The 18,246-nt window shown below is 41.4% G+C and overlaps 1 protein-coding gene across 1 annotated transcript in view; it reads left to right on the top strand.

Annotated features, from left to right (window-relative positions):
* Positions 1 to 5,684, top strand: part of Nubpl (nucleotide binding protein like) — a 323,396-nt gene extending 317,712 nt beyond the window's left edge. Inside the window, exon 11 of the mRNA XM_038336358.1 lies at positions 5,601 to 5,684. Coding sequence (XP_038192286.1) covers positions 5,601 to 5,669 — 69 coding nt within the window. The 3' untranslated portion in view covers positions 5,670 to 5,684. The remainder of the gene's footprint in view (positions 1 to 5,600) is intronic.
* Positions 5,685 to 18,246: the final 12,562 nt, after the last annotated feature.

Raw genomic sequence — 18,246 nt, 5'->3', positions numbered from 1 at the left:
GTACGCGGACTGTAGAAAGTATATATTTCATCTTGAAGTTCTTTGAAGAAGAAAACCTAAGTTCTTACTTTCCATGATACGACTATCGGAAACAATAAAGTGGGAGAGGAGGGCTATACTTCCTGCGTGTGTAATATTGAAACGGTCAGGATTGTTGAACGGTAGAAAGGAAAAACCTCCTTTGAAGGTTTCAACTATTTATACATAGATAATGATTTTCTTGGGTGTTTTGTCTCTTTTTCCTTTGCTATTGAAGACCCCTCCCCCCAGCCCCACTTTAAACTCAGTCTAGATTCAATCTGGCAGTAAAACTTCCTGACCAATGTAAATGTGGAAGAGTCATAATCTCTAAATCTCCACACATGAAGACAGCACACACACATGCACACACATACACATGTGCGCACATATTGTTTTTTCCTTCACTTCCACGAATTGACATTAAGTTAGTCTATATGAGTTGGGGAAAAGGAATGATATCTGGAGCATGAAGGGGAGTGTTTAGTTATTCTGGAATATTTTCAATAGTTAGTACTTATAATCTCTTACATACTTGCAGATTTGAAAGAACAGTAATGACCTTGCTGTTTATTTTCCTACTTCACTGTATATATTTTGATAAATAATATATCATTTATATACCACATACACATATTTCTCAAACATTTGTAATTTTTATTGAAAACAATTTTTCATGTAATATATTCTTATTACAGTCTCCCCTCTCTCATCCCCTACCACAACCTCCCCACCTCTCCACTCATCCAACCTCAGGCCTTCTTTCTCTCTCTCTCTTTAGAAAACAAACAGGCCAAGAAAAGGGAATTAGAGAAATAAAGAAAAAGAAAAGCACAAGAAACACACACACCAGGAAGTCATAAAACATCAAGTTGGAAACCATAATATGTAAGCAAAAGACTAATAAGATTAAAAAAACCAACCAACCAAAGCAATATGAGACAAAGAATCTACAAAGATGCCATTTAGTCTGTTTTGTATTGTCCGTCTTCTGCTGGGCATAGGACCCTAAGTGTGGCTTATATACCCAGTGAGAGTCCAGTGAGGAAAATTAATTTTCCTTTGCAAATGGTTGTTAGTTGGGCACAGCTTCTTGGCTAGAGACCCCATCTGGTTTGCACGCGTACAGGCCCCGTGCATGCTGCCAGTCTCTGTGAGTTCACGTGTGTGTCAGGCCTGTGGGGTCTGGAGGACAATGTTTCCTTGGTGTCAGCCTTCCTCTCTGACTCCTACAAGCTTGTTGCTTCTTCTTCCACACAGTTACCTGAACCCCGGGGGAGGAATGTGATGAAGACATCCCATTTAGGACTGGATATTCCAAAATCTCTCTCTCCCTCTACAAACTGTCCAGTTGTGGGTCTCTGTATGAGTTGCCATCTACAGCAGAAGGAAGCTTCTCTGATGACGGCTGATTAAGACAGTTTTTAGGAGTCATTTTATTGCTATATATTTGATTTTCCTGTAGGCCCATGACCTACCTAATCTCAGATTCTTAGCCACCCAAGGAGTGTCAGGCATGGATTCCATTTCACGGAGTAGGTCTTGAGTCCAGTCAAATAATGATTGGTTACTCTCACAACATTTGTGCCACCATTAACCAGATTACTGTGCAGGCAGACCGCCAGTAAGGATCCCCAGGACTGTAGCTGGGCTGGTGGTTCCCTTTCTCCTTTGGCAGTGTGCAGAGTGCCTTCCTGTATCATGAACACTAGTCAGTAGGGCTGAGGGTTCTACTTCGGTACCAGCTTGGCTTCTCCGTGTTCAGTGGGGTATTTAAGTATTGCCTTCAACAATAGGCCCTTACCGTTGGTTTGTTGAAAGCAGCCAATAGCCTTGGCAATTAGCCTGAGGTATTTGGGGGTTTCCATCCGATCCCTTTAGCAGGCAACTCAGTGAGATGTAGCCCATTCCTAGCTCTGGAGATTTCCCTTGCTGGAAAAAGATGTCTGGTTTGGGCTATTATTGATTTACATGCATTTGTAATTTCTCTCAGGAAGCTTCTGAGTACTCTTTTCCAATTACTTTGAAATATACCATTAATTGTCGTGGATTGGAGTTACACTACCTCTGAGGAAGGCCAGAACTACTTCCTGCTATCCAGCCGAACCTTGGTACCCATTAGGTATCCTCTTTCTTTCAGTAACCCACATGGCCACTCTTCCTTGTCCCTGTGGCCATGGTTTCGCTCTCTTCTCTGAGACTGATGTTTCAGTATTTGTCTTTTGGTGCCTGGCTTACTTCACCCAGCACCAGCAAATCCGTCCTTGTTGCTACTGATAACAGAATTCCATACTTTTTATGGGTGGATGGTATCCTTCATATATCTGTCACATATTCTTTATTTATTCATCCATCAGCAAGTACCTTGGTTTCTTCTACATCTTGGTTACTGTGAATAGTGCTGAATTAAATTATTTTTCTCACCTGATGGTTTTGTTTCCTCCGGATATTTTACCCAGCAGTAGGGCGGTTTGCATGCGGCAGTTCTATTTTTGGTTTTTAAGCCATCTCCATAGTGTTTCCCATAGCTGTCCTGCACTAATTTCCATTCTCATCAACAGTGGGTGAGAGCCGTGTGTCCTCGCCAGCACGTGCAGTCTATTCGTGCTGAGTGGGGCGATCTCTCACTGTGTTTGCTTGGCATTTCCCCGGTGGTAAGTGATGCTGATCATATTTTGATATACGTGTTGACTATTTCTATGTCTTTTTATTTTTCCTATGTCCCTCTTCTTTAATAAGGCAGAGGCAGGACTGTGTACCTTAAATATCTAAGACACAGGGAAGGTGACTTCACTGGGGAAACGTTGAAAGGTCCTAATAGTTCTGTGGCTCTCCACTAATCCTCTAACATGGGTCTCAAATCGGTTTCTTGTCTCCCTATTAAGAAAATATGGCAATCTGTGCCCAACCATCTTTAATAGCCTAGGTTTCATCAAATGTGGAGTTAATTATACAGTATTCAAGTAGGTGATCAAGAGACTGCATCTTCTGTTCTAAATAGGAAAACTAATTGCAGGTGATTACAAAAAGAAAATGGCAGGGTGTGTGTGTGTAGTGATACAGAAAAACACGTTGTAAAGCATGGCCCATCTCATTTGGTCGTTGAAATTATCGATTCAAGATTCCCAGGCTCTGGTTGAGAGAGAGAGAGAGAGAGAGAGAGGAGAGGAGAGAGAGAGAGAGAGAGAGAGAGAGAGAGAGAGAGAGGAGAAAAACGTTGAAGCTGTAATTTTCTAGAACAGGATCATTTGCTCCCCAAGAATCTTTGCATAGTCATGCAAAGCCAGGAAGAAGGGCACACACACTGGCAAAGGAAGCATCCACCTGTCCTGCTGCAATTTGGTCAGGCTCAGGGCTGCTCCTTAGCAATGACTGGGAAGGGGAAGGCCTGATGCGTTCTCTTTTACAGGAGATTTGGTCCATCTGGACATCCTATGTAGACCTTTTTCTGCCACATTACCATCAAGCTGACAAAAATCACCCTCCCTACCCTCAGGGTGAAAACACCCACGCCCACAACACACACACACCTTCAGTCTGAGGCATCCCACTTTATCATCAGGATAAACAGAACACGTCACATTTTTAAAAAATAGGTGTCATTAAGAAGAACTACCTATGATAGTATAAGTGGCTAATTTTTTCCTTCATCAATTCATCCGACTTGTATGGAGTTCTAGCCACGTCATTAGGAGGTCTTTGGAACACACTATAGTTATACCTTGCCCTCACAGAGCTTTCTGTTTAGCATGTGTGAGAGATAAAATCATAGCAAACCACAGTGTGGTAGTTAGTTAATAAAGGGAGGTCTCAGAGTGTAGATACAAAGATGCTTGAGAAGTCCTCAGGACATCAGCGAACACTGCCACATGTTGCCAAGCAACAAATGCCTCATGAAAAGAGGATTCAGACCTAGGGAAAAAAAAAAAAACTCGCCTTTATGCAAACTGTTCTTTTGCTATCCAAGGGCACAGAAACCCCTTTTAGAAGTCTACCATATTTTTCCCTCACTGCCATGACACTCTGATGTGGTTGACTCCAGCGGCCTTGCTGTGACCCCTTGTTTACAGGTCGCATTGGTTACATGCTGTTTGACTGCTTCTCTGGGCTTGGTACAAAGGCAGCGCTGGGCACCGGTCCAGTTGAAGAGCTTGGCCTTCATCATTATCTTTTAACCAAAGCACAGTGTCAGCTCTGTCTCTTTCATTACGCCAGTGGTCTGCCCTAATCAAATTTGACATTCTTGTCCTCCCGTTCGTTTTCCACAGCTGCCATTCCTCCGCTGCTCTCTTGCCTACTTCTTTGGGAAAAAAATATTTCCGAGGCAGAGCTAGAAGTGAACTGAACCACAGACTTACCTCAATAGATTTACCATAAAAAACCAGTTAATAACATTGTAACAAAACATTAACAGTTGATTATGTGGTGAAGATATCTTTAATTTGACCTATATGCAAATCAACGAGTGGGTTATAGAGAGAAGATCAGATTGGCTGGATATGAAAGAACAAGCAAACAATGTTTACACATATATGGATAGATACCTCTGCATCTCTGCCCTCTGGAATCTCTCCAAAATGAAAGCAGTTTGTATCCCTTTATGAAATATGTCATAACCCCAGCTGCCAGGTCATCTCAGTCAAGCCCCCTGAGTGCTTGGCATAGTGATAGGAATAAAACACTCTCTTCAAAGAATAAACTATCTCTGACCAAGAAAAGAAGGCTGATAATTGCATGTCCAAGAAGGACCAAACATTGGGTCAGCAAGAACTCCATGGGCATCTAGCCCAACAGTCCTCACCTGCAAATGGCTTGAATGTCTTGCCTGTCTTCTTAAATGGCCCTCCCACCACTCAGTGATAAAGGGACAGCTGCAAGGATTTCTCTGAGTCCTAGCTTCCTCATCTCAGAGTGGGGAGCTACCGTGATGCCATGCGAAGTGCTTAGTACAATGTCTGCCACGTAAGGATGCTAAATTAATGCTAACTAAATAGCAACAATAGTATTGCTACTTCCCATACTCTACCCAAAGTCTGTGCGAGCCGTGCTGAGGCCGCGCTGAGGCCGCGCTGATCCTGTGAATGATATTGGCTGTTTTAGAAAGTTACATTTCCTGGCCACTCAAGTCTCCCTGAATTTATATCTTGAGGTGGCTGGGGACTGAACTTTCAGTCAGATTTCTAGGTGGCCCTGACGATAAGCCCAATGACAACTGTTTATATTTGGTGATGTTTAAACTTTTATTTTCTTGATCTTTGGATGAGAACATGGAATCCTTTCCAAGTGGTTCAGGCCTTCAAGCGTAGGTGTTAGCACAAAAATTTGGGGTGAAGAGACAGTTGCTGAACATATGCTGAGCTCCTAGGAGATTGGAAATGTACATCTGCGTCCAAAAGAAAAGGACTAGGGATTGGCAAAACTGGGCAATGGGGTACTCATCGTTGGTAGAGATGATTAATTATGTCTAGTTTTGCACATACATTTGCATGCCTCTTAATATAACATATGCAAATCCGTCTTTAATAGCATGACTTGTTTGCCAATGTTGAATACTAACTGTAAATAATTTCTATTTTCTGTAGTGTTTAGGAAACTTCAATATGGCATTTGCTGGCAGGCTGCTTCTATCTTCTGGATTTAGCAACATATGAAGCAATCATCACAACAACATTTTTCACTTACTACTAACAAAAGAAGTCTAGACAACAATTTGTGGTTGCCTACGAAAATAAAATAGGTAAGATGCGAATAATTTAAATTTGTGAAAAAATTTAACAGATGGTCTAGTTTCCAATTTTTCTCTATGGAGGTTTTTGCTTAGACAGAGCAACATAGATCATTAAAAGTTTTTCTTCATATTGGAAGATCCTTTTTACCTTTTCTGATGATGTCATCAACAGCAAACACAGGACGGAGAATAAAATGAAGACATAATAAGCAACAGTCAGTGACTGGAAGTGCTGGTCCCTAAGTACTTACTTGTCACCTTCAGCTGCCAGACCAGTGTTCCAAATCTATAGAGGAGCTCAAGAAACTCTGGCTTGACATGGAGACCATGTGTCCCACCTCCAAAGTTTCTGGTAGACAAGGAATCCCCCTACTGTCCCAAAGAGCCCAAGGATTTCAATACTGATAGCCCCCAAGAACATTGTAGCAACACTGCCCTAGTTATATTAGGACCCTGAAACTCAGGGCTATTCTAAGGTCAGCATCGCGGCCTGAGAGTTTGTTAGAAATGTAGAATTAAGGACCCATCCCAGGCCTGTCACTTTGAGTCTGCACATCCAAGTTTCAAGAGAACTGGGCTCACAGAGCAGAGGTAATGTCTTTCTTCTTTGCATCTACTAATCTAAGAGAGAGAACTTCCTGCAGCCTCCCCTTTTTAAATACCTGGTATTTTTATGGTGTGTCTCCAGACATACTGAGTTGTTGACTCCTGGGAGGGTTCAGTCCTGTGTGTTTCAGCACATTCCATCCCAGCTGATTCTGTTGCACACAGAGAACTGCTGGCCTAGTCAATATTTTGGCTTGCAATTTAACAAAGATGACTGGACTACTTCATATATTCTAATGGAATACCAAGTCAACATCATCAGCTGAATGACCATACAACTGTATTGCCATTTCCCTAGACTTGCTCGCCCTTACAATATCCTCCTGCTGCTTTGGGGGAAAGGATGTCTTGACTAAGGCAAGTGTGGGAAGCAATGATGTCTTGTAGCGATTGAGGAGAGGCCAGGCTCCTAGAGCAATGTGGGCAGCCGTGTTAAGTAATGGTATCAACAGATGAGTTTCAAATGAGCAATAGCTTCATGATTTGAATATTTTGGAGATTACAAGTTAGTACACATTACTTTCTGGAGAGGGGCATCACAGGAATGGTGTGAGTGAAGACTCCAAGGTTGGATGTTTCTCAGAAGAGACTCCCAGAGCAAGAACTAACAGTGCAGTGCGATTTAAAAAAAAATCCACCACAAACTAGCTCTGCATTAGAGTGTTTTCCTTCTTTCTCTGCTCCCTCTCCAAGTCATCTAGCTGTGTTCTCTGCCCAGCACTCTCTCCCCAGTGCTATACTCCGTGTCCCTCAGAGTCTTTATCATCCCTTCCCATCCAAATCTCTTTAATGAAGAGATCCACCATACCTCCCAGGGTTGCAGATGGGGTGGGTTTCTGTACGAACCACAGTAAAGGAAAGTTTTCGTTGGCCCCGTTGATTTTCCCATTCTCGGCTGTGTTATTCCTCTACTTCTCCCTTAAAATATGAGTGTTGGCTGCAGATTATCCTCATGCTGTTTCTCAGTGGACCTGGAGTATTAGTTTGTCAGAATGTCAGTACACAGAACCACTGTCAAACGAATTGGCTGCAATAAGGCAAGGCTGTTAGTTAAGAAATCGTCTTGAATATGAACTACAAGGGCAGTGGAAAGCATTTCTGAGTTGTTAATAAATGAGCGCGAGGCTAACACAGTCTTCACGCACTTTGATCTTGTGCCTTGTTAAATTTCTCAGTTTTAATAATTGGGGCCAATTATTTATACTGGGATTCCGGGATCTATCTTGGAATACTTAAAACATAGAATCAGGTTCATTTTGCTAATGTCATTTGTTGAAATGCCTATCTATCCCCTTTCTTCTTCTAGAATGTTCATGATGATGTACTCTGGACTAACTTTCTTCTTCAACTCTTTATTACAGTTTGGTTGAAAAATGAACCCTTTGAATATTGAAAATAATTGGCAAATAAGCTTATCAAATAAATTTCGTGAAATTTCTTGTTGAGTTGTCTTGGACATAATCATAAAGAGACTGAGCACATAAAGAAGACATTTATCCCCTTGGAATTTTTAGTCTTTTTGAATCATATTAAACAATGGCTCATAAGACAAAAATATCACCTCAAATCTAATTATCAAAAACCAATTCATCTTCTATGACTCTCTCAATCATCTTATGCCCGAAGCCATTTTCTCAACTCATCCTCCTGTCTCAGATGCGGCCCTTTTGTGTGTGTTAGCATTTGGAGAAACCTTTTAGTATACGGTGGGGGTCGGGTGTAGTAACGCAGATTTACCATTTTCCTGTCATTTCTTAACAGCACACTTGCCTGTAGCGGTGGTAGTGGAATGGTGGAAACTTGGTCTGGTGTGTGCGTGTGTGTATGCACGTGTGTGTGTGCGTGTGTGTCCTTCCCTCTGTGCAGTGACTCAATGTCACAGAGCTGTTTATATGACAGAGTTGGGGGTTTCCCTGGCCTCAGCGGCTGCTCTTGCAAAAAGCTTACAAATTGGAGGCACTCAGAATAAGTGGTGTCATTAGCTGCTATAAAATGTCCTAAGGGTATAGGAGTGATTTTGAGCTCCAGTGTTTCAGGAAGAGAGGCTAACATAGGGGCTCAGGTGTCCAAGGGCACTTGGACCCGGCAGTAATGCTGAAAGGTGACCTTGACTAAATCACTTGACCTTAGCCAGTCACCTTTGCAATAAGGTAAACATATTCATTTCACTTCTATTGAAATGTTGCCGGTTGCCGGGGCAATATTTGCCAGGCACATTGAAATCTTATTGCAGATTTATTTTAGGTAAGGTTTGGCGGAAGAGGATTTCACATAGGCCTTTCCACATCTAAGAGCCTGTGGAATTGCATGTGTCATAAAGGACATCAGCTCCTAAGAACGTATCATTGGCAGAATAATTATTTTGTTTCTCCTTTTTAAAAGGGGGAAATGATATCTGGCGCTTCGGAAATTAGATCTTTTGCAACTAACGTTAAAAATTGCTTTCATAATTTAATTAGTATTTCATAGGCTAGGCTTGTGTTATTTTCTCATCCAATTATGAATCATCAGAGCTAAACACAGCACCCATCTGAGTTTCCTCTGTGCAGTCACTGCTAGGCACTGTTGGGCTCCCAGGACCTCTGAGGGTTTGCCTATTAGAGAACATTGAAGGTGAAGGGATGCACTCTGTATTGGAGCTGTCTAACGCTGAAATGTGACTAGTGTACGTGAAAAACGTAATTTTAAACTTTACTTCATCCTATTCAATTACATTTAAAACTAATCAGATGAGACAGCCACATGATGTTACACACCTATATTCCTACCACTTGGGAGGCTGCAGCAGGAGAATTGTCATAAGTTTAAGACCAGTCTGAGCTTTGAAATTAGACCATGTTCAAAATGTAAATAACCATACGTTTTGATTGACGGTAACATGAACGGTCATAAAATTATTCCCGACCATCTAACTATAAAGGGGCATATAAAGCAGCATTGTTTGGATCCAGTATCTTAGGCTGAGTCCTGATGGATAGAGAAAGTGAACAAGAAAAGGAAGGATATTCCTGGGTGAGGAGTTAGGAGAGCACTGAAGGAGAAACAAGAGCTTGGTGCTGTTACTGAACAGTTAGGCCGTCCTCTTGCTGGGAACTGAAGGTCCCTACGACAGTCAAAGAGGTAGGAGCAGGTTCTGGAAGGTTAAGCAACTTTTCCGAGATCACAGAGCTAACGAGCAGCAAGCCAGTGTTTTAGAATTTAGCCCTTCTCCCAGACGCCATGTTTTCTAATCACCTCGCGCCACCAAGATGGTTAAGAATCTGGACTCAGGATTTATCCAACTTCCGTCTCGTGAGTTGATGACCGTGAGCATCTCCAAGTTGAGGGCTGGGCTCAGATTGTATGAGAAATTCTACAGTGCACCTGGCAGTGTCCGGCTTGTAGTAACAACTCCGTCCATCTTGGCTCAGGCTTACTGAGAATAGACAGAAGAAATAGACAGGAGAAACGAGAGATTGGGCATTAATCAACCAACTCAGCTTCTTTAAAATGAGGATTGCCATTCTAAAATAGTTAGAAAGGACAGAGGGCCCAGGTGCGAAGAGGGAAGCCAGACTGGAATTCTGGAGCCGGGCGGAGGTCTCTGAGAGGCACTGCCATCTTCCCTGGGGCTGGAGGCTCACATGAATGGAGAGAAGCAATATGACTTTCTTTCCCTCTTAGAAACAAAAGCAATGCCCTGGAACTAGCTCTTGTAGAACAGGATGGTCTCGAACTCACAGAGATCCACCTGCCTCTGCCTCCCAAGTGGGGACAGGCTCCAAAGCCACAGAGAAACCCTGTCTCGAAAACAACAACAACAACAAACACAAAACAAAACAAAACAAAACAAAACAAAAAAAAAACCCAAAGTAATGCACACGGATCAGGGATCATCTGAAAATCTCAGAAAGAGACAGGAAGAAAACGTAACCTTCTGAAATATGCATTAAGTAGAGGATGCTTGTTGGTATGTTGGTGTTGTTGGTGTACAGCCTCCCAGTTTTTCATGTTCTCATCTGTGTGTGTCAACTCACTCTTACATGTCCAGTGTTGACCTACAGAAAATTCATACTTTTGGACTGTTATCTTTGACATTCATACCGAAATCTCCGTTCCTGGACTTTATCTCCAGTCCCTCCTCAAGGTCATATTGCAACCCCCCCCCGCCCCATGACCACAAACCTATTTTCTGTTGTATTTCTGTTGTATTTTTTTTTCCTTTGCTGGCCTGTTGTGTAAGTGATTCACACAGGGTGCAGTGTTTTGAGCCTTTCACTTAGCAAAAGGCATTCGCACTTCATCCCTGATGCTGCATGAATAAGTAGTTCGTGTCTTTGTATTGCTAAGTGAGAATCTCATTGCAGAGATGGACCAAAGTTTGCTTCCATGTCAAAGAGCAACAATGAGTTGTCTCCAATTTAAAAAAAAAAAAAAAACTGAGAAAAAAACCTTAAAATGATAAAATAAGTGTTTTCTACGGAAATGAGTTTTTATTTCTCTTGCATAATATCTAGAAACAGGATTGCAAAATACATGGTCAGCTTTATATAAATGTAAGCTGTTTTTTAGAGTGGCTTCAGCAATATTTATTTCCACCACCACCAACAGGGTTCTTTTGTTCCACACACTGAAGCACACACACCGCCACACACCTTATCCATGCTTTAAGCTACTGTGATAAGTGTGTACTTGTATGTCACTGAGATTTTAATTTCTTTAATAACTAATGTTGTTGATACCTTGGATACTTTCACTAATATTCAAACAGAGAATATTTTACTTGTTTCCTATTTGTCTGCATTTCTGATTTTTACTGTTTTGTGTCTGCTAAGGCCTTCAGTGGTGAGAGCAGACACCCTTATCCTATTCTTGCTTCTAGGGAGAAAACATTTGTTCTTTCAGCATTTAATATGATGCTTGCTGGAGGTCTAGTGTAGACACACTTTATTGCCTGAAGCCATTTTTATTTATTTTTATTTTTTGCTTACTAAAAGCATCATGTATAGATATTAAGATGATCATGTGTATTATATCGATAGATTTCCCAGTATTGAGCCAGCCTTGCATTCCTAGGCTAAATCTTACTTTGCCATGATATACTATCCTCATATATGTTGCATTTGATTTGTTGTGTATGTTTAAATAAATATATTTAAATATATGTATATGTATACACTGATGGATAATCTTTTTTGAAAATTCTTATTTTCTTAACTCTAGAAGAAATAGATGCTTATAATAAAAGTTCGTAAGGCCTGAAAGATAGCTCAGTGGTTAAGAGTACTTGCTGCTCTTTTAAAAGACCTGAGTTTACAAACACCATGTTGGGCAGCTCCCAACTACCTGCAACTCCAGTTTTAGGATATCCGTCAGATTGTTCTGGCCCCCATTGACACCCATACACATGTGGCACACACACAAAAACAGACACACACACACATCAGTAAAGATTAAAGGAAAGAAAAGATATTTTTGTGTACCGCAGTAGATTTCCTTTTCTCTGTTTCTTTTGGTGTAGAAGCACACACAGGGATTGTGTGTATTTTGTTTCAAGTTCACTAGGTTCAAAATCTGGGCTGAGAGATGAGAAATTTCCAGCCCCCATGCACCAGCTCTTCTAATTAGCTGATAAACCCTGAAAAAAACATTAGTTGCAACTTTGACAGAATGTGAAGGGGAAGCTGTTCTGTGTTTAAAGGTCATTATCGATGCCAAGAGTGGAAAGGAAGGAATCCTGAGGGTTTCTAGCATTCTACCACGTGAAAATCTTAAGCCTCCATCAGAGAGCTTAGACATTTGTAAAGCAGGATTTGTGAGGATAGAGAGAGAGCATCAGCAATCTTTTGGTATGTTTTATTTTTTTAACCATTTTAATTTTGAGATGTGTCTTCCATAAACAAGTAAGCTTTTTTATTTCTTAAATAACAAAAATGAAACATGAATATTTTCTAGGTATCTGCTTCAGAATTAATTTTAGAATTCTAAAAGTCTCAATTTCAACCCCCCACCCCCTGGCCCCAGTTTTGCTTTAGGAGATTCAAGCTGGATGCTCTTCACATCTTCATGAAGGCATGCTCTGTTTTATATGTGGGACACAGCCCAAGATAATGGCCTATCTTACCAGGCCTCATGGCTACTAAACATCTTTTTTTTTTCCTGGTGACTTTGCTCATTCGTTAGGGTTTTCAGCGGGCCAGATTCGGGCTGCAGGGGACATCCTCCATGCCCTGCACTGAGTTAATATGATTCTAGGTCTCTCAAACATTTGTATGAGAGGATGAACTTGGATGTTTGCATTGTTCCCCCTGTTTTATACGCTCCTCGCATAGACCGCAACTGAGAGTTTGAGAGAAAAGGCGCTCTGGGCAAGTGGAAAGTGGTATTGTCATGTTGCTACTGGAGCTGACTGTGGGAGCCAAGAAAATAGGACAGAGAAAAAAGGAAGTAAAATGAGTCCTAGGGAAACCTTCTCCCTCAGAGGAAGGAAAGCAAACACTGAAATATTGCTTTTTCCTGGCTGCTTATTAAAGGGGAAATTTGCCTACCGTGCTGCAAGAGTCTTTTATTCGTCATTCTGTTGATGTGAAGCGGCCAGCCTGACGCTGGTTTTTGTATACACAGCCCGTTCTTCTGCTGACAGGGAACTTCACCGGCACTGGGTGTAGAACAGTTTCAGCGTGTCTCTGACTAGAAACGATGTTGATTTGCTTTAATCGGCCAATAATTTGAACGAGAGCCAGTTCTTGGAAACAATGCAGTTGCAATGCTTTCTGCAGAGTCAGCCCTTATTTGTGAAATATCTGAAGTTGTTGTTCACACGAGGGTCTTGTTTTATTTCGATAATGGACTGACACATTTAAGATAAAGTGCTCCTTGAGCATTTTGTAGAACTCAACATGGTTTTGTTACTTTTAGGGATGTTTGGATTAAGGGATTTAAATCAATCAACTAATACAAAACCTTGAGTTTAGCAGTATAGAATTGTAATAATATATTATGCAATGCAGTACCCCAACTTGTATTTTCATAAGTCCAAGGTCGTTGGTCTAAATTACAATGATATAATTTCTGTTATTATTACTAGTGATTGGTATAATTTGACTAATTATTGCCTAAACAATGGAAGTTGGCTCCGACTCAAGCTGCAACAAATGGTTTTCTGTGGGAGACAAACAAGGGAACAGTGCTTTTTTCTCTTGTCACTCATCGGGACACTGTGATTAATCATAAATAGTGGACTGGGGGCAGCAGGAGTACAGAGAACTTCCTATATTTTCCAAGATCAACTTTCTTAGTTGGGGTAGAAGGCAACCCTCCAGAGAGAAATAAATGTCTGTGTTTAGGGAAACATCACTTGGACTGACTAATTGGAAGGATGGTGGAAGAAAATCCCACAGGAAATGGTCTGGAGCCTGGGACTCTTAGAGTCAATACTTTTCTTAGGCCGAGCAAACACTCCTTTTAATGGCATAAAAATCCATTTGAACTGGAAATACCTAACTGCCTAGCCTTCTAATCTGCCCACAGGTTCAAGAATAAACATTGCCCAATAAGAAAATAATAAAATGTTTTGTGAAATATAGGATGGCCTTGTAGTCGGTAGGAATGTGGTTACTAATGGGGGTGATTTTGAAAAGATACTTGTATTTTTAGGAAATTTAAACATTACATGGTTCATTAAAATCGTTTTAGCCTTTCCAAGGTTTTCAAGCAACTTCCTTGTCTGTTTTCACCTTAAGCGTCAAATAAACCGAAAATCCAAGAACTTGGTCATTGTCACTGTGAGAGGCATGAGATCTGTGTGAGAGCAGATAATAAATAGACCGCCGTGCTGAGTAGACCTTAGGAGAACGGTGTGCTCTGGCTGCTGTATCCTTAAAATACTTGGATTTGTACAGGTTTCTGAGATTCCTTAGCATCTCTACTGGGACTAAAACACTTTGATCCCCAAACATGAGAGATGAACTATTAACTGCTAACGAAGTAATTCTGGGTCAAGCTTTCTAGTTAGAGATTGTTGGCATTCAGGCATTACACTGGTCTGCCCTTGGGTTCTCAACTGCTGCCGCTAAGAACACTTCCAGTGTGCATGTGCTTGTTAGTATCCAGGCACTTACGCCGGCCTGCCTTTGGGGACCTGGCAGGGTGCGACATTACCTCTGTGCATGTGTGTAACATTCACTCATAAAAGAGACCACAGCTAACCCCCATCCTTTCTTCCTCTGAATCCAGCTCCAGAGACCGGCCTCGCTCCCTTCCCCTCCCCCCACCTCTGATACACTTTCCACGTGAGTTCTCTTGTATGGTGTAACTTTCCTTCCCCCTGTGCCGCAAAGCAATAACAGAGGGGACAGCATGTTTCAGGCAGGTACATCGAGACAGTGGTGTGAACATAAATTCTGTCTTATGGTCACTTCTTGTAAATTCTAAGCAGAGCTTTCCCATCTTCCTCAACCCCTGACATGAAGCCTTGGAATCTGGTCATGGAAACCATTAATTCAAGTCAGGGGAGACGTTGGTCCTGCAAGCGTGAGGACCAGAGTTCAGATCCCCAGAACCCCATAAAGTGGGCTGCATTGTATCTGCCTGTGGGGAGGCAGAGGCTGGAGAATCCCTGTAAGATGCAGTCCAGCTAGCTTAGCATGTATAGTGACGGACAACAGGAAGCCCTGTCTCAGACAAAGGGGGCCCAAAAACTGTCAGAAATTAGATAATTAAATTCCAAATGTCAGGCCAAGGTGCGCTGCAGTGGTTTCTGAAAGTCATTCTTGTAGAATCCTGAAGTCCATCCATCTTCTTTTTGTCTTGGTGGCAAAGCTGTGTTATTTCAGTTCCTCTCAGTCTCCCAGAACTGTTTTATCCACTTCAAAGGAAGAGGGAAAAGATGAAGGCACAAGATGCCCTAGCCAGTATCCATCTACCCTGTTCCCCATCGGTGGCTCAGCTTCAGATCCGAATTCATGTTCTGAATTGTCTGTGGATTACAAGTTACGAGCTGGAATTCTTTTTTAAAAAAATATAAGTCAGAAAATAAAGTCCAGTTCTTGGCTTTTTTAGGTCATAGAATTCTTGGATGCTATTAAAATTTAGTAGGAAGTATTTTAGAAATTGTACTCTTGACCTAAAAACTAACCTTTTCATTTTGATTTTTGAGCTTCTCTTCTAAGTACAGAGTCTGTAGTGGTACTCTGTTGTTTCGGGGGAAAATATCTTATACCTCTTGGATGCTATGAAATCAAACTGAAGAAGGCAAAGTCAATTTACGAACCCTCCAAATCTTGCGAAGGAAATCTCTAGCAAAGGCTTAGAAAAAGTGTATTTATCCGTATGAAATATGAAAAATAATCTCAGTGTGCTTTCCTAAGTGACTCTGCTTTGCTGTATAAGCTGTGGAAGCATACGACTGCATCGAGTTTACATTAGATGATGCTTTGGGGAATGCGGGATAATTGAAAGATTTGAAGATGAAGCTAGCACCAATTGAGTTGAAGAGCCCCATTTTAAATAAGATCTGTTAAATTACACTACAAAATACTGGAGAAAATATTGCATGCTATCTAGATGTGAAATCAATGTCTCCCTGAACATCACTATAAGCAGTGCTTCTCAACTTAGTTCATAGCTAAGTGAATCGGTTCCTTCATTTCTGATGATTCAGATTTTCCACGTAGCCGTGTGTCTTTTCATACCAAATTCTTCAACCAAATTCTCTTGCCAGATGGTTGTATTTGAAGAAGCATAGTCATGCCTCCTAAGGAGGTGTTACCAAGCCATGGACAGAGGAATTTGCTCAAGGGAAGTAAATGTGAGCTTGATTCTCTGGAAGCGCAGGGATGCACTTCATGACTTCCCTCATTTTGGTAGAACCATGAGGCTCTTCTTCCGGGGGTCTTCATTCTCTTCTGTAACTGTCATTTCATTTGAGGGACTCATTTCACTTGTTAAGTTTGTCCCCGTGGATACCAGCCATCCAGTATGCCACACTATGGCCATTTATCCAAGCCATAAATCAGCAACTCTTAACCCATGATTTTAATATCTGGAGGCATATCAATATAAACCAAGAGCTATCTTTAGTTCTTTAAAAGCTAACTCAAAATAGCTTTTGATTTCAAGATGGCATTGAAAATAGAATGGATGATTGGACAATAACTTGATTTGTAAGATTTAATATACTGTACTCGAAGTATTCCCGGGCACAGATGCAATTACCTGATTGAAGGAACTGGTTGCTAAGCAAACAACTGAATTGCCTCAAAGATGTAACTAAAGTTATAGCTGCTTTCATCTTCGGGTGACCATTTTCTTCTTCCAGGCCCATGATATTTTGTTGTCATCAATTAATAAAGAAGCTAAATTCTGCTGTTTACATCCCACCACCAAAATGTTTCATCTCTGTGGATTCCTATTTTAACAATCGGCCTTCTCCTGCCAAATACAATCCCAGGATTTTAGGAACTCTCCATTTTATATTAAGCATAAAGTAACAAAGATCCACAGACTTTCGAGTGATTCTGTGTGTTTCTGAAATTGTTGGCCGCAGAGCCTGACCTAGGATGGGGCTCGACCCACCAATGTTGTGCTTGATTCCGTCTACACCAGAGCATCCCCAAGGCCTGGCTCACAGATCTCTGAATGACTTGCACAAGAATGTAAAGAATGCTGCTTTGAGAACTGGTGATGGAGATAAGGTCATGGTGCTATTGTTCAGCCTGTGAGCAGAGAATGGCTTATGTCACTGAGGTGTAGGTTCATGTCATATCTAGTGTGACATGCCTAATCCCAACACTAGGTAGGTGGAGGCAGGAATATTGTGAATTGTAGCTAGCCTAGGCTGCATAGTGATGTCTTTTTTTTAAAAAAAAAAAAAAGGTAGATGTTTTTAGATCCTTTCCCAGACTTCATGAATCTTTTTTTTTTTTTTTTGATTTAATAAAGTTTTATTTTTCCAAATGTACAGCTGATTGAACCTGTTCATGCATCTTCACCAGCAGCTGGGGCATCTCCACCCTTTGTGTTTCTGGTATAAATTACTTGGGCTCTGTGCTTTGAAACCAGCTTGATAAGCCCTTTATTAAGGAGCTCCTGAAGGGCTGCCCTGGCCAAGGAACCACGAATCTTCAGTCTCTCAGAGACCACGGCTGGAGTAATAAGTTTATAGTTGGGAACTTCCTTACAGAGTTTGTCGTATGTAGCCTTGTCAAACAGGACTAGATTGTTGAGCTTGTCCCGAACTTTGCCTTTGGACCACTTCTTCTTTTTGGCCTTGCCACCGGACTTATTTACTGGGTCTTTGTCTTTTTTGGCCGACTTTCCGGCATCTTTCTTCTTCTTATCATCCTTGGGCGGCGTGATGAAGCTCGGAGAGTGGTGACGACCACTGCAGCCTCCCTAAGATGTCGGGAAAAAAGCGACTTCATGAATCTTGATCTTTAAGGATGCACATAGAAATGTGTACTATAAACCAGCTCTCAGGGACAATTTTTATACAGATTGAAGTTTATATCTATAGGCCAATGATGTGTTTTTCTAGAATGTTATTTCATGTTTTAACTCAGCATAAATGTAGTCTAGTTCCATGTGAGGAAGGTGTATCGCTTTGCGGTCGGTTCTAAGGTGTGTACAGAGGTGGTAGGCAGCCAAAGGGAAGAATGTTGAGTCTGATTCTCATCTAGGCTCGACCACCTTTTCTGTGTAGACTTGAGCAAGCTACAGAATACCCTGCGGTTCCAAATTTTCTTTGAATAATAATGATAATGCTACTTTTGCAGGATTGCTGAGAAATAATAGCTCTAAACTACCTGGCGAGCGCTGGGCTTGGCGAGCTAAAGAACATGCAGCCATTAATTACTGTCATTACCTGAAATCACACCACTGTTATTTTCCTCTCGCTCCTTTCACTTTAGAAAGTG

The sequence above is a fragment of the Arvicola amphibius genome, chromosome 7 (assembly GCF_903992535.2).
Source record: "Arvicola amphibius chromosome 7, mArvAmp1.2, whole genome shotgun sequence".
In the NCBI taxonomy this organism is placed as follows: domain Eukaryota; kingdom Metazoa; phylum Chordata; class Mammalia; order Rodentia; family Cricetidae; genus Arvicola; species Arvicola amphibius.
The sequence above is the reverse complement of the archived record's forward strand: the minus strand, read 5'-3'. Positions and strand labels throughout refer to the sequence as shown.